Genomic DNA, 14,052 nt, shown 5'->3' with positions numbered 1-14,052 from the left:
TTAAATGAATACTTTGCATCTGTATTCACTGTGGGGAAGGATGATGTAGGTGTGGAAACCAGGAAGGGGCATTGTGATTCACTTCAACAACTTAACATTGAGAGCGAGGAGGTATTAATGGTTTTAGCGGGTCCAGCTCCCGATGGGATGTATCCCAGGCTGCAGTGGGAGGCAAGGGAGGAGATTGCAGCGACTCTGACAATAATTTTCAAATCTTCTCTGGCCACAGGAGAGGTAAGAAGTGATGTGGAGATGCCGGTTTTGGACTGGGGTAAGCACAGTAAGAAGGTTGGACTGGGGTAAGCACAGTAAGAAGGTTGGACTGGGGTAAGCATAGTAAGAAGGTTGGACTGGGGTAAGCACAGTAAGAAGGTTGGACTGGTAAGCACAGTAAGAAGGTTGGACTGGGGTAAGCACAGTAAGAAGGTTGGACTGGGGTAAGCACAGTAAGAAGGTTGGACTGTGGTAAGCACAGTAAGAAGGTTGGACTGGGGTAAGCACAGTAAGAAGGTTGGACTGGGGTAAGCACAGTAAGAAGGTTGGACTGGGGTAAGCATAGTAAGAAGTGCTTACCCCAGTCCAATGCCTGCATCTCCACATCATAGGAGAGGTGCGAGAGGACTGGAGGGCAGCTGATGTGGTACCATTAGTCAAAATGGGAAGTAGGGAAAAAGCAGCAAATTACAGGCCACTGAGTCTAACTTCAGCAGTAGGGAAACTATTGGAAAAAATCTGAGGGGCAGAATTAATCTCCACTTGGGGAGGGAAGGATTAATCAGGGATAGGGGGCATGGTTTTGGCAAAGGGAGATCATGTCTTACAAATTTGAATTTTCGAGGCGGTGACCTGGTGTATAGGTGAGGGTAGTACCGTTGACATAGTCTACATGGACTTCAATAAGACTTTTGACAAGGTCTCATATGGGAGGCCCATGGAATCCAGGGCAATTTGCCAAACTGGATCCAAAATTGGCTTCATGGCAAGAGCAAAGGTTAATGGCCAAAGGTTGTTTTTTTGAGTGGATGCCTGTGTCCAATGGTGTTCCGCAGGGATTGATGCAGGGTCCCTTGTTATTTGTAGTGTACGTTAATGATCTGGATCTGAATGTAGGAGGTGTGATCAGGAAGTTTGCAGATGACACAAAAATTGTTGATGTGGTAAATACCAAAGAGCAAAGCCTTAGATTACAGGACGAAATCGATGGGGCGGCATGGTGGCACTGCTGCCTCACAGCGCCAGGGACCCAGGTGTGCTTCCTGGTTTGGGTCACTGTCTGCACGTTCTCCTCATGTCTGCATGGGATTCCTCTGGGTGCTCTGGTTTCTCCCACAGTCTCTGGAATAGTTCCTACAGATTGGAGGGTAGCTAATGTAAGCCCGCTATTCAAAAAGGGAGGTAGAGAGGAAACAGGGAACTATAGACCAGTGAGCCTAACGTCAGTGCTGGGGAAGTTGCTCGACTCTATTATCAAGGATTTCATAACTCAGCATTTGGAAGGCAGTGGTATAATCAGACAAAGTCAGCATGGAATTACAAAAGGGAAATCATGCTTGACGAATCTATTGGATTTTATTGAGGTTGCAACTAGTAGAGTTGACTGAAGAGAACCAGTGGATGTGGTTTATTTAGACTTTCAGAAGGCTTTCGATAAGGTCTCACATAACAGACTACTATGTAAAGTACAAGGGATTGCAGGTAATGTCTTGAGATGGATAGAAAGCTGGTCAGCAGACAGGAAGCAAAGAGTTGGCATAAATGGTTCTTTTTCTGATTGGCAGTCAGTGACTTGTGAAGTTCCGCAGGAATTTGTGCTAGGACCCCAACTGTTCACATTATATATTAATGATTTGGAAGAGGGAACTGAATGTATTATCTCCAAATTTTCAGATGATACAAAGTTGGGTGGGAGGGTAAGCTGTGAGGAGGATGCAGAGATGCTTCAGCATGATTTGGTCAGGCTGAGCGTGTGGGCATCTGCATGGCCAATTCAGTATAATGTGGATAAATGTGAGGTTATCCTCTTTGGAAGCAATAATAGGAAGACAGATTATTACTTGAATGGATGTAAATTCAGAGAGGTAGATACTCAATGAGACCTTGGAGTCCTCGTGCATCAGTCACTGAAAGTAAGCGTGCAGGTACAGCAGGCAGTAAAGAAGGCAAATGGTATGTTGGCCTTCATAGCGAGAGGATTTGAGTACAGGGATAGGGATTTTTTGCTGCAATTATATAGGGCATTGCTGAGGCCACACCTGGAGTATTGTGTACAGTTTTGGTGTTCTTATCTGAGGAACAACGCCCTTGGTATAAAGGGAGTACAGCGAAGGTTTTCCAGGCTGATTCCTATCATGAGGAGAGACTAAGTCACTTAAGATTATATTCCCTGGAGTTCGGAAGAGTGAGAGGGAACCCCATAGAAACATAAAATTCTAACAGGGGTCGACAGGGTAGATTCAGAAAGAATGTTACCAATGGTGGGGGAGTCCAGAACTAGGAGTCATAGTTTGAGGATAAGGGGTAAACCTTTTAGAACTGAGGTGAGGAGAAATTTCTTCACCGAGAGAGTGTGGAATTCACTACCACCGAATGTAGTTGAAGCCAAAACTTTGCCTGATTTCAAGAAGAATTTAGATATAGCTTTGGGGCGAAAGGGATCAAGGGATAGAGGAGGATCAGGATCTCTGTTGATCGACCATGAAGGGAAAGCGGTAGATGTGGTTTATATGGATTTTAGCAAGGCGTTCGATAAGGTCCCCCATGCAAGGCTTCTAGAAAAAGTGAGAGGGCATGGGATCCAAGGGGCTGCTGCCCTGTGGATCCAGAACGGGCTTGCCCAAAGGAGGCAGAGAGTGGGTATAGATGGGTCTTTTTCTAAATGGAGGTCGGTCACCAGTGGTGTGCCCCAGGGATCTGTTCTGGGACCCTTGCTGTTTGTCATTTTCATAAATGACCTGGATGAGGAAGTGGAGGGATGGGTTGGTAAGTTTGCCGACGACACGAAGGTTAGTGGGGTTGTGGATAGTCTGGAGGGATGTCAAGTTACAGAGGGACATAGATAGGATGCAAGACTGGGCAGAGAAGTGGCAGATGGACTTCAACCCAGATAAATGCGTAGTGGTCCATTTTGGCAGGTCAAATGGGATGAAGGAGTACAATATGAAGGGAAAGACTCTTAGTACTGTAGAGGATCAGAAGGACCTTGGGGTCCGGGTCCATAGGACTCTAAAATCGGCCCCGCAGGTGGAGGAGGTGGTTAAGAAGGTGTATGGTGTGCTGGCCTTTATCAATCGAGGGATTGAGTTTAGGAGTCCGGGGATAATGATGCAGCTATATAAGACCCTCGTCAGACCCCACTTGGAGTACTGTGCTCAGTTCTGGTTGCCTCATTATAGGAAGGATGTGGAAAAGGTTGAAAGGGTGCAGAGGCGATTTACAAGGATGTCGCCTGGATTGAGTGGCATGCCTTATGAGGATAGGCTGAGGGAGCTCGGTCTTTTCTCCTTGGAGAGACATAGGATGAGAGGAGACCTAATAGAGGTATATAAGATGTTGAGAGGCATAGATCAGGTGGACTCTCAGAGGCTTTTTCCCAGGGTGGAAATGGCTGCTACAAGAGGACACAGGTTTAAGGTGCTGGGGTGTAGGTACAGGGGAGAGGTGTTGGGGGGAAGTTTTTCACACAGAGGGTGGTGGGCGAGTGGAATCGGCTGCCGTCAGTGGTGGTGGAGGCAAACTCAACAGGGTCTTTTAAGAGACTCCTGGATGAGTACATGGGACTTAATAGGATGGAGGGTTATAGGTAGGCCTAAAAGGTAGGGATGTGTTCGGCACAACTTGTGGGGCCGAAGGGCCTGTTTTGTGCTGTCGTTTTCTATGTTTCTATGATCAAAATGAATGGTGGAACAGACTTAGACTCAAAGGGCCAAACGGTCTACTCCTGTTTCTAGCTTCTGTGTTTCTATGAAAGACATGCTGGTTAGGTGCATTGGCCATGCTAAATTCTCTCCCAATGTACCTGAACACATGCCGGAATGTGGCGACTAGGGGATTTTCACAGTACCTTCATTTCAGTGTTAATGTAAGCCTACTTGTGGCACTAATAAATAAACTTTGAAACTTTAGTTCGATGGGCAAAACAGTGGCAAATGTACTTCAGTCCTGAAAGGTTTGAAGTAATGCATTTTGGGAGGATTAACAAGGCAAGGGAATGCAGAATTAAATGGTCAGATCCTAGGAAGTACAGAGGATCAGAGGGACCTTGGTGTGTATGTCCATAGATCTTTGAAGACAGCAAGACAAGTACATAAGGTGGTTCAGAAGGCACATGGGATACTTGCCTTTATTAACTGAGGCATTGAATATAAGGGCAGGGAGGCTATGATGGAGCTGTATAAAACACTGGTTAGGCCACAGCTGGAGTACTGTGTGCAGTTCTAGTCACCACACTATAGGAAGGATGTGTTTGCACTGGAGAAGGCAAAGAGGAAATTCCCCAGGATGTTCCCTGGGCTGGAAGGTTTCAGCTATCAAGAGAGACTGGATAGGCTGGCGTTGTTTTTCTTGGAGCAGAGAAGGGTGAAGGGGGCCAGATTGAGGTGTATAAAATTCTGAGGGGCACAAATAGGGGGGATAGGAAGGAACGTTTCTCTTTACCAGAGGGGTCAGTAACCAGGGGCATGGATTTAAGTTCAGGGGCAGGAGGTTAATGGGAGATGCGAGGAAAATCCTTTTCCCACAGAGGGTGTTGGGAATCTGAAACTCTCTGCCTGAAAGGTAGAGGTGGGAACCTTCACAACATTTAAGAAGTATTTAGATGAGCCCTTGAAATGCCATAGCATACAAGGTTATGCAGCAAGTGTGGAAAATGGGATTAGATGGCCAGCAGAAACACGATGGGCTGAGGGCCTCTTTCCATGCTGTAAAACTCTATGACCACCCTCATAGGCAGCAAGTTCAAGATCATCAATCACAATCCCCTGTATCTTCACTAACCGAAATAATCCATTAAAAATATTTTTAGTTGATATAAATAGGCTGGAAAATTGGGTGGAGAGGTGGCAGATGGAGTTTAATCCGGATAAATACGAAGTGATGCATTTTGGAAGAAATAATGTAGGGAGGAGTTATACAATAAATGGCAGAGTCATCAGGAGTATAGAAACACAGAGGGACCGAGGTGTGCAAGTCCACAAATCCTTGAAGGTGGCAACACAGGTGGAGAAGGTGGTGAAGAAGGCATATGGTATGCTTGCCTTTATAGGACGGGGTATAGAGTATAAAAGCTGGAGTCTGATGATGCAGCTGTATAGAACGCTGGTTAGGCCACATTTGGAGTACTGCGTCCAGTTCTGGTCGCCGCACTACCAGAAGGACGTGGAGGCGTTAGAGAGAGTGCAGAGAAGGTTTACCAGGATGTTGCCTGGTATGGAGGGTCTTAGCTATGAGGAGAGATTGGGTAGACTGGGGTTGTTCTCCTTGGAAAGACGGAGAATGAGGGGAGATCTAATAGAGGTGTACAAGATTATGAAGGATATAGATAGGGTGAACAGAGGGAAGCTTTTTCCCAGGTCGGAGGTGACGATCATGAGGGGTCACGGGCTCAAGCTGAGAGGGGCGAAGTATAACTCAGATATCAGAGGGACGTTTTTTACACAGAGGGTGGTGGGGGCCTGGCCAAGTAGGGTGGTGGAGGCAGGCACGCTGACATCGTTTAAGACTTACCTGGATAGTCACATGAGCAGCCTGGGAATGGAGGGATACAAACGATTGGTCTAGTTGGACCAAGGAGCGGCACAGGCTTGGAGGGCCGAAGGGCCTGTTTCCTGTGCTGTACTGTTCTTTGTTCTTTGAGGAATATAGCGATATTTCTGTTAGGCTGGCAGTCTGCATGGAGATTTTCAACTCTCTGTGTTCAGGACAGGAAGCAGTGAGCATGGATCTGTCAATCAGCCTCAATCAGCACCTTCAGGAGAATTGGGAGGGTGAATATTAGATACAACAGAGTGAGAATGGAGGGAGAGTGTGTGGGATGAGATTTACAGCTTTTGGGGAATGAGAGAGGAAAGTATATTCCATAGAAACTAGAATTGTCTGTTCTGAATTTCTATCCGGTACTGACACTGATGACTTTTTCAAACTCATTTTACAGATTATCAGAAGGTGAGGATTTACAGACAGAATTCTTGAAACAAACTCCCACATGTCAACATCTGACAGACTCACTCAATTCATTGGGACCTGAATATATCGACCTTTGAATCTAGAAGGAGAAATGTTTCTCTGTTCTGTCGGCTTCAAAAGACTTTAATCATCAGTGTGACTGGAAAAGCACCGAGACACACACATACCTGAGTGAGAGTGTTCCAGTGAACTGTGTGTGGAAAGAGCTTTAACCAGTTACACAGCCTGAAAATACATCGCAGCATTCACAGCGGGGAGAGACTGTACCCGTGTTCTGTGTGAGATTTAATTGATTGTTTAACCTGGAGAGTCACAAGGACACCCGCACCATGGAGAAATTGTGGAAGTGTGGGGATTGTGGGAAGGGATTCAGGTTCCCATCTGAGCTAGAAACTCATCGACGCAATCACACTGGGGAGAGGCCATTCATCTGCTCTGTGTGTGGGAAGGGATTCACTCAGTTACCCACCCTGCTGAGTCACAATGTCACGCACACCCAGGAGAAACCCTTTAAATGCTCTGACTGTGGGAGTGGCTTCAAAAGCTCTCGAGAACTGGTGTCCCACCAGCGCATTCACACTGAGGAGAGACCGTTCAGCTGCTCTCACTGCTCAAAGAGATTTAGAAGGTCATACCACCTGCAGATGCACCTGAGAGTTCACACGGGGGAAAGGCCGTTTACCTGCTCTGTGTGTGGAATGGCATTCACTGCTTCATCCCACCTTCTGAGACACAAAGTCACTCACAGCAATGAGAGACCTTTTAAATGCACTGACTGTGGGAGCGGCTTCAAACGTGCTGCGGATCTGAGGGACCACGAGCGCATTCACACCGGGGAGAGACCGTTCAGCTGCTCTCACTGCACAAAGAGTTTTAGAAGGTCACACATGCTGCGGAAACACCAGCGAGTTCACACTGGCAAGAGATTGTTCACCTGCTCTCAGTGTGGGGAGGTATTCACTCAGTCATCTGCCCTGCTGACACACAAAGTCACTCACACCCAGGAGAGACCCTTTAAATGCTCTGACTGTGGGAGCAGCTTCAAACGCTCTGGAGATCTGGTGTCCCACCAGCGCATTCACACTGAGGAGAGACCGTTCAGCTGCTCTCACTGCACAAAGAGGTTTCAAACATCATCCAACCTGCGGGTACACCAGCGAATTCACACTGGGGAGAAACCATTCACCTGCTCTGTGTGTGGAAAGGGATTCACTATTTCATCTGCCCTGCTGAATCACCAGCGAGTTCACACTGGGGAGAGGCCATTCACCTGCTCTCAGTGTGGGAAGGGATTTACTTGGTTATCCAACCTGCGGGCACACCAGCGAGTTCACAAGTGATTATAGGGCTAGATTTTGCTGTTATTGTTCTGCTCTCAATTACATCCAGGGCTGTAATTGAAAGCAGAAACAATATCCATGGTATTTTGTTCATTCTGACAGTTGGTGAAGTGGGAGGGTTTCTTTCTGCTGGACTGGCCGGTCTCACAACTTTGCTTCCAGTGGCTGATGCTCTTTGAGCCTGGGAGAGCACATTTCCACTGAAATGATCCACAAAAGCTGACGAAGGACATTTATTTTATCCTAGATAGTAAATCGTGTTTTTCCTACCACTACAGGTTGATCTAAAATAAATACAGAAAGAACTGGAGAAACGCAGCAGATCTGGCAGCATCTGTGGAGAGAGAATCAGAGTTAATGTTTTGTGTCCAATGTAACTCTACTTCAGAACTAAAGAGAGGGAGAAATGTGATGGGTTTGATGCTGGTGAGAAAGGGGGGAGGGTCAGGTAGAACAAAAGGGAAAGTCAGGGATTGGTTAGAGGGCGGGTGAGATTAAATGACAAAAATGTCCTGGAACAAAAGGCAAAGGGAGAGGTAATGGTTGTCGTAAAGAAACAAAGCATTGGTCCAGAGTAAGTGTTAATGGCAGAATAAAGGACAGCTCTAATTTTGCGGGACTTTTCCCGATGGGATTGATGCACTTTAGGGAAAGTGGGTGAGAGGGGTTGGCAGGCTCTTTAACAGAAAATGAGTCTCTCTAAGGTAATTGGCAAAGGAGCCAGAGGGGGAGATGAGATTTTATTTTTTGACACAGCGAGTTGTTCTGATTTGTCTGAAAGCAGATTCAATAGAATCTTTCCAAAGGGTAAAGACTTGAAAGGGAAGAATTTGTCAGGCTGTGGGAAAGAGCAAAGCAGTTGGATGAATGAGAGAGTCATTTCAGAGATAGCAGGGGGATGATGGGCTGAATGGACTCCTCCAATAGCCTGTCAATTTCAGTTCCTGCTGTTGTGCATGTTAAAAGGGGCAGATTTCATTGCAGCCTCTTCGCTGGATATGTATTTAAAGAACAAAGAAAATTACAGCACAGGAACAGGCCCTTCGGCCCTCCAAGCCTGCACCGACCATGCTGTCCGACTTAACTAAAACCCTCTACCCTTCCGGGGACCATATCCCTCTATTCCCATCCTATTCATGTACTTGTCAAGACGCCCCTTAAAAGTCACTACCGTATCCGCTTCCACTACCTCCCCCGGCAACGAGTTCCAGGCACCCACTACTCTCTGTGTAAAAACTCTGCCTCGTACATCTCCTTTAAACCTTGCCCCTCGCACCTTAAACCTATGCCCCCTAGTAATTGACCCTTCCACCCTGGGAAAAAGCTTCTGACTATCCACTCTGTCCATGCCTCTCATAATCTTGTAGACTTCTATCCGGTCTCCCCTCAACCTCCGTCGCTCCAGTGAGAACAAACCAAGTTTCTCCAACCTCTCCTCATAGTTAATGCCCTCCATACGAGGCAACATCCTGGTAAATCTTTTCTGTACCCTCTCCAAAGCCTCCACATCCTTCTGGTAGTGTGGCGACCAGAATTGAACACTATATTCTAAGTGCTGCCTAACTAAGGTTCTATAAAGCTGCAACATGACTTGCCAATTTTTAAACTCAATACCCCGGTCGGTGAAGGCAAGCATGCCGTATGCCTTCTTGACTACCTTCTCCACCTGCATTGCCACTTTCAGTGACCTGTGTACCTGTACACCCAGATCCCTTTGCCTATCAATACTCTTAAGGGTTCTGCCATTTACTGTATAATTCCAATCTGTATTAGACCTTCCAAAATGAATTACCTCACATTTGTCCGGACGTTCAAGAGACGGGTTTCTCTTTAGCTCTGAGTGACCGATATAACAATTGGTTGGAGGCCCATTTCCCACTCAGACCTCCAGCACCTTCCTGTCTCTCTATCAGTGCAACGCCCAGGGCAGTTTCCCAACTGGGGAGCATGCCTCATTATTCTCAGCTAAATTCAGCCCTCAGCTCCATCACCTGGCTGTCATTGACACAAGCAATAGAGAGACGGCACGGTAGCACAGGGGCGGCACGGTAGCACAGGGGCGGCACGGTAGCACAGTGGTTAGCACTGCTGCTTCACAGCTCCAGGGTCCCAGGTTCGATTCCCGGCTCGGGTCACTGTCTGTGTGGAGTTTGCACATTCTCCTCGTGTCTGCGTGGGTTTCCTCCGGGTACTCCGGTTTCCTCCCACAGTCCAAAGATGTGCGGGTTAGGTTGATTGGCCAGGTTAAAAAAAAAAATTGCCCCTTAGAGTCCTGGGATGCGTAGGTTAGAGGGATTAGCGGGTAAATATGTGGGGGTAGGGCCTGGGTGGGATTGTGGTCGGTGCAGACTCGATGGGCCGAATGGCCTCCTTCTGCACTGTAGGGTTTCTATGATGAGAGACAGAAGGGTGCCCCAAGCTCAAGTGGGAAGTCGAAACTTGGTGTTTTAAATGAACTGTTAGAATCTCTGTAATTATCAATAGTTTAAAGAAATGAATTCTAAACCCAGTGAACAAATTAAAGAATCACATGAAAAATCTTCAAGTTTCATGACTTTTACTCCAATAAACAAACTGGAAGCAACAATGACTAAACACTTTTTTAATGATGTGGAGATGCCGGCTGGCTTTGGACTGGGGTAGGCAAGAAGTATCACAACACCAAGTTAAAGTCCAACAGGTTTATTTGGAATCACGAGCTTTCAGAGTGCTGCTCCTTCATCAGGTGAGTCACTTTTTTGTAGAGAACATAGCCCTTAAACTGTAAAATTGAACTTTGCCCTTTTACTCTGAACACAATCAAATCTACCACTCAATGGTTATATTTTCCCTGCCTTGGGATGTTGACACCCAATTCTCCAAGAATGAGTCCAAAGTGATTCTTCACTCTCTGAGGGTTTATTTCATTGTTTTCCCTTTCCAGTCTGGCAAGCTTTAATCTCCTGGACATTTTCCCACTAACACAGGCAAGGCTAATCTTCCAGCCTTGTTTCACAATTTTCAAGAATTTGAGACCAACGTTCAACACAGGAGCAGGAGTAGGCCATTTGGCCCTTTGAATCTGTTCCACCATTTATTTAGATCATGGCTGATCTGTTTGTGGTGAATTTCACATTCTCCTTATGGTAGCACAGTAGTTAGCACTGCTGCTTCACAGCACCAGGGACCCGGGTTTGATTCCTATCTTGGTTCACTGTCTGTGTGGAGTTTGCACGTTCTCCCCGTTTCTGTATGGGTTTCCTCCGGGTGCTCCGTTTTCTGAAAGACATGCTGGTTAGGTGCATTAACCCGGACAGGTGTCGGACTATGGTGACTTGGGGAATTTCACAGTAACTTCATTGCAGTGTTAATGTAAGCCTCATTTGTGACTAATAAATAAACTTTCCTTTTACTTTACTTTTCTACACCTGATACTTTTGATTCCCTTACCCAACACAAGTTGGTATAAAGGCAAAATTCTGCTGTTGCTGGAATCTGAAACAAAAACAGAAAATGCTTGACAATTCCAACAAGTCTGACAGCATCTGTAGAGAGAGAATAGAGACAACATTTTGAGTCAGGATGACCCTTTGTCAGAGCTGAAGACAAGGAATATCGGACAAAATTTATACTGAGGGTCAAGAACTGGGAAGCAATCTATTAAACCTCCTCTGAACCACTTTCAGTGCATTTGTATCATTTCTTAAACAGGAGACAAAGCTGGACCCAGTATTCAAGATGCAGCCTCAGCAACGCCCTGCATAACTGAAGCAAAACATCTTTACTTCAATGTTCAGTTTCTCTCATAATGAAGGATTGCACTCCATTTGTAAGAACTTTGATTTATTTGAACTAAGATTTCTGGGGTTCATTTGTTTACAGTAACCTCCCTAATTGTAAACCAGGTTCTAGTGACTTAACCATAGGGCAAGAAAGAACACTTTAAATTGTCAATCCAGAAAGTTTATTAACCATTAAAAATGTAACAAGGCAGAAAGATCAAAAGCAAAGTGTTGATTAACAGCAAGAGGAGAAAGCTTAACTTTAACAATTGAACAGACTTCTCTCCATCCCTCTCAGACCAGGACATGAAGTGACGGCTCTGAAAACATGGATAGCTTGTAAAACCAACAGCTCTCAACACTTCTCCGTAAACATCTCTCTCTCTCCACCTCTCACTACCAAATTACCTTTTCGAGACTCTCTTTACAACAATCTGAGGTCCCTATCTGCTTCAAGAAGGCGACCATCATCCCGGTACCTAAGAAAAGCCAAGCAGCGTGCCTTAATGACCATCGGCCGGTGGCTCTGACATCCATCATCATGAAGTGCTTCGAAAGGCTAGTCATGGCACAAATCAATTCCAGCCTCCCGGACTACCTGGATCCACTACTGTTTGCCTATCGCCACGACAGGTCCACAGCAGACGCCATCTCCCTGGCCCTGCACTCAACCTTGGAACACCTAGATAACAAGAACACCTATGTCAGACTCCTATTTATTGGACCATAAGATATAGGAGCAGAATTAGACCACTCAGCCCATCGAGTCTCTGCCATTCAATCATGGCTGATATTTTTCTCATCCCCATTCTCCTGCCTTTTCCCCATAACCCCTGACCCCCTTATTAATCAAGGTAAGACCATAAGACATAGGAGCAGAATTAGGCCACTCGGCCTACTTATTGACTACAGCTCAGCCTTCAATACCATTATTCCCACGAAACTCATCTCCAAATTCCGTGGCTTGGGCCTCGGCTCCTCCCTCTGCGACTGGATCCTGAACTTCCGAACTCACAAACCACAATCAGTAAGGAAATGCAATAACACCTCCTCCACGAGCATCGTCAACATCGGTGCCCCACAAGGCTGTGTTCTCAGCCCCCTACTATACTCCTTATACACCTATGACTGTGCGGCCAAATTCCCCTCCAATTAGATTTTCAAGTTTGCTGATGACACCACAGTGGGTCGGATCTCAAACAATGATGAGACAGAGTACAGGAATGAGATAGAGAATCTGGTGAACTGGTGCGGCAATAATAATCTCTCCCTCAATGTCAACAAAACAAACGAGATTGTCATCGACTTCAGGAAGCGTAAAGGAGAACATTCCCCTGTCTACATCAATGGGGACGAAGTAGAAAGGGTCGAGAGCTTCAGGTTTTTAGGTGTCCAGATCACCAACAACCTGTCCTGGTCACCCCATGCCGACACTGTAGTTAAGAAAGCCCACCAACGCCTCTACTTTCTCAGAAGACTGAGGAAATTTGGCATGTCAGCTACGACTCTCACCAACTTTTACAGATGCACCATCGAAAGCATTCTTTCTGGTTGTATCACAGCTTGGTATGGCTCCTGCTCTGCCCAAGACTGCAAGGAACTACAAAAGGTCGTGAATGTAGCCGAATCCATCACACAAACCAGCCTCCCATCCATTGACTCTGTCTACACTTCCCGCTGCCTCGGCAAAGCAGCCAGCATAATTAAGGACCCCACGCACTCCGGACATTCTCTCTTCCACCTTCTTCCATCGGGAAAACGATGCAAAGCCTGAGGTCACGTACCAACCAACTCAAGAACAGCTTCTTTCCTGCTACTGTCAAACTTTTGAATGGACCTACCTTGCATTAAGTTGATCTTTCTCTACACCCTAGCTATGACTGTAACACTACATTCCGCACTCCCTCATTTCCATCTCTATGAACGGTATGCTTTGTCTGTATCGCGTGCAAGAAACAATACTTTTCACTGTATGTTAATACATGTGACAATAATAAATCAAATCAAATCAAATTTATACTTTCAAAATTAGCCAATTGTTGGAAAGTAGCCAATTGGTCTATAACTTGTTAATGAAGAAATTGGTTTGGTTTTTAGCTAATTGCACAAATTGAGCCCGATTTTACCATTGCGTTGTGCCTGTTTTCAGGCGCAAAATCTTGGCCAAGTCAGGCGTTTGATGAATAACGTAATCTGCACCCACATCCGTGCAGATTCCCACTTTGCCAAGGCCTGAAAATGGCCATGATCAGAACCGCATCCAAAATGGGCACGACGTCAATTTAAATGCAGTTGCATGCATTTAAATTGACTTAATGAGCTGGACGTCCAATCTTACCGGCATTTTCCCCTTTACCATCGCGTTCGCCCATCCAGATTCGGCACGAAACAGACATGCTCGCCAAAGGTCTGTTTTGGGCGCTCCAGCTTCTGACGAGTTAAGTTCAGAGCTTCTAATGGCTCTCTAACTCAGATCGGTGGGGGAGGGAGGGGGTAGGGGGAGGGGAGGGAGGGAGGCGGGTCAGATCATTCTCTGGTGGGGGGAGGGAGGAAAAGGCGGGTCAGATGTATCTCTGGTGCGGGGGGGAGGAGGGAGGCCCGACCATTCTCTGGTGGGTGGGGTGGGTGGGAAGCCAGCTGGTTCTCTGGTGGCAGGGGAGGAGGGGAAGAGGGCCAGTTCACTCTCTGGTGGGAGGGAGGAGGAAGGCCCGATCATTCTCTGGTGAGGTGGGGGGGGGAGGGAGGCCAGATGATTCCCTGGCGGTGGGGAG

The 14,052-nt window shown here is 46.5% G+C and overlaps 2 protein-coding genes across 2 annotated transcripts in view; one reads left to right on the top strand and one right to left on the bottom strand.

Moving 5' to 3' along the window:
• LOC144510479 (uncharacterized) overlaps positions 1-14,052 on the bottom strand; it is a 152,970-nt gene that overhangs the window by 51,699 nt on the left and 87,219 nt on the right. The gene's annotated exons all lie outside the window — the stretch shown is intronic.
• LOC144510470 (uncharacterized) lies at positions 6,490-8,401 on the top strand. Its single transcript, XM_078239917.1, has one exon. It carries the CDS (start codon positions 6,510-6,512, stop codon positions 7,518-7,520), a length of 1,011 nt encoding a protein of 336 aa, XP_078096043.1. The 5' UTR covers positions 6,490-6,509; the 3' UTR covers positions 7,521-8,401.

Source organism: Mustelus asterias, chromosome 23 (genome assembly GCF_964213995.1).
Source record: "Mustelus asterias chromosome 23, sMusAst1.hap1.1, whole genome shotgun sequence".
Classification (NCBI taxonomy): Eukaryota; Metazoa; Chordata; class Chondrichthyes; order Carcharhiniformes; family Triakidae; genus Mustelus; species Mustelus asterias.
The sequence above is the reverse complement of the archived record's forward strand: the minus strand, read 5'-3'. Positions and strand labels throughout refer to the sequence as shown.

Excerpts from the sequence above, each read along its gene's own strand:
- LOC144510470 (XM_078239917.1), top strand. The coding sequence starts at position 6,510 with ATGGAGAAATTGTGGAAGTGTGGGGATTGTGGGAAGGGATTCAGGTTC.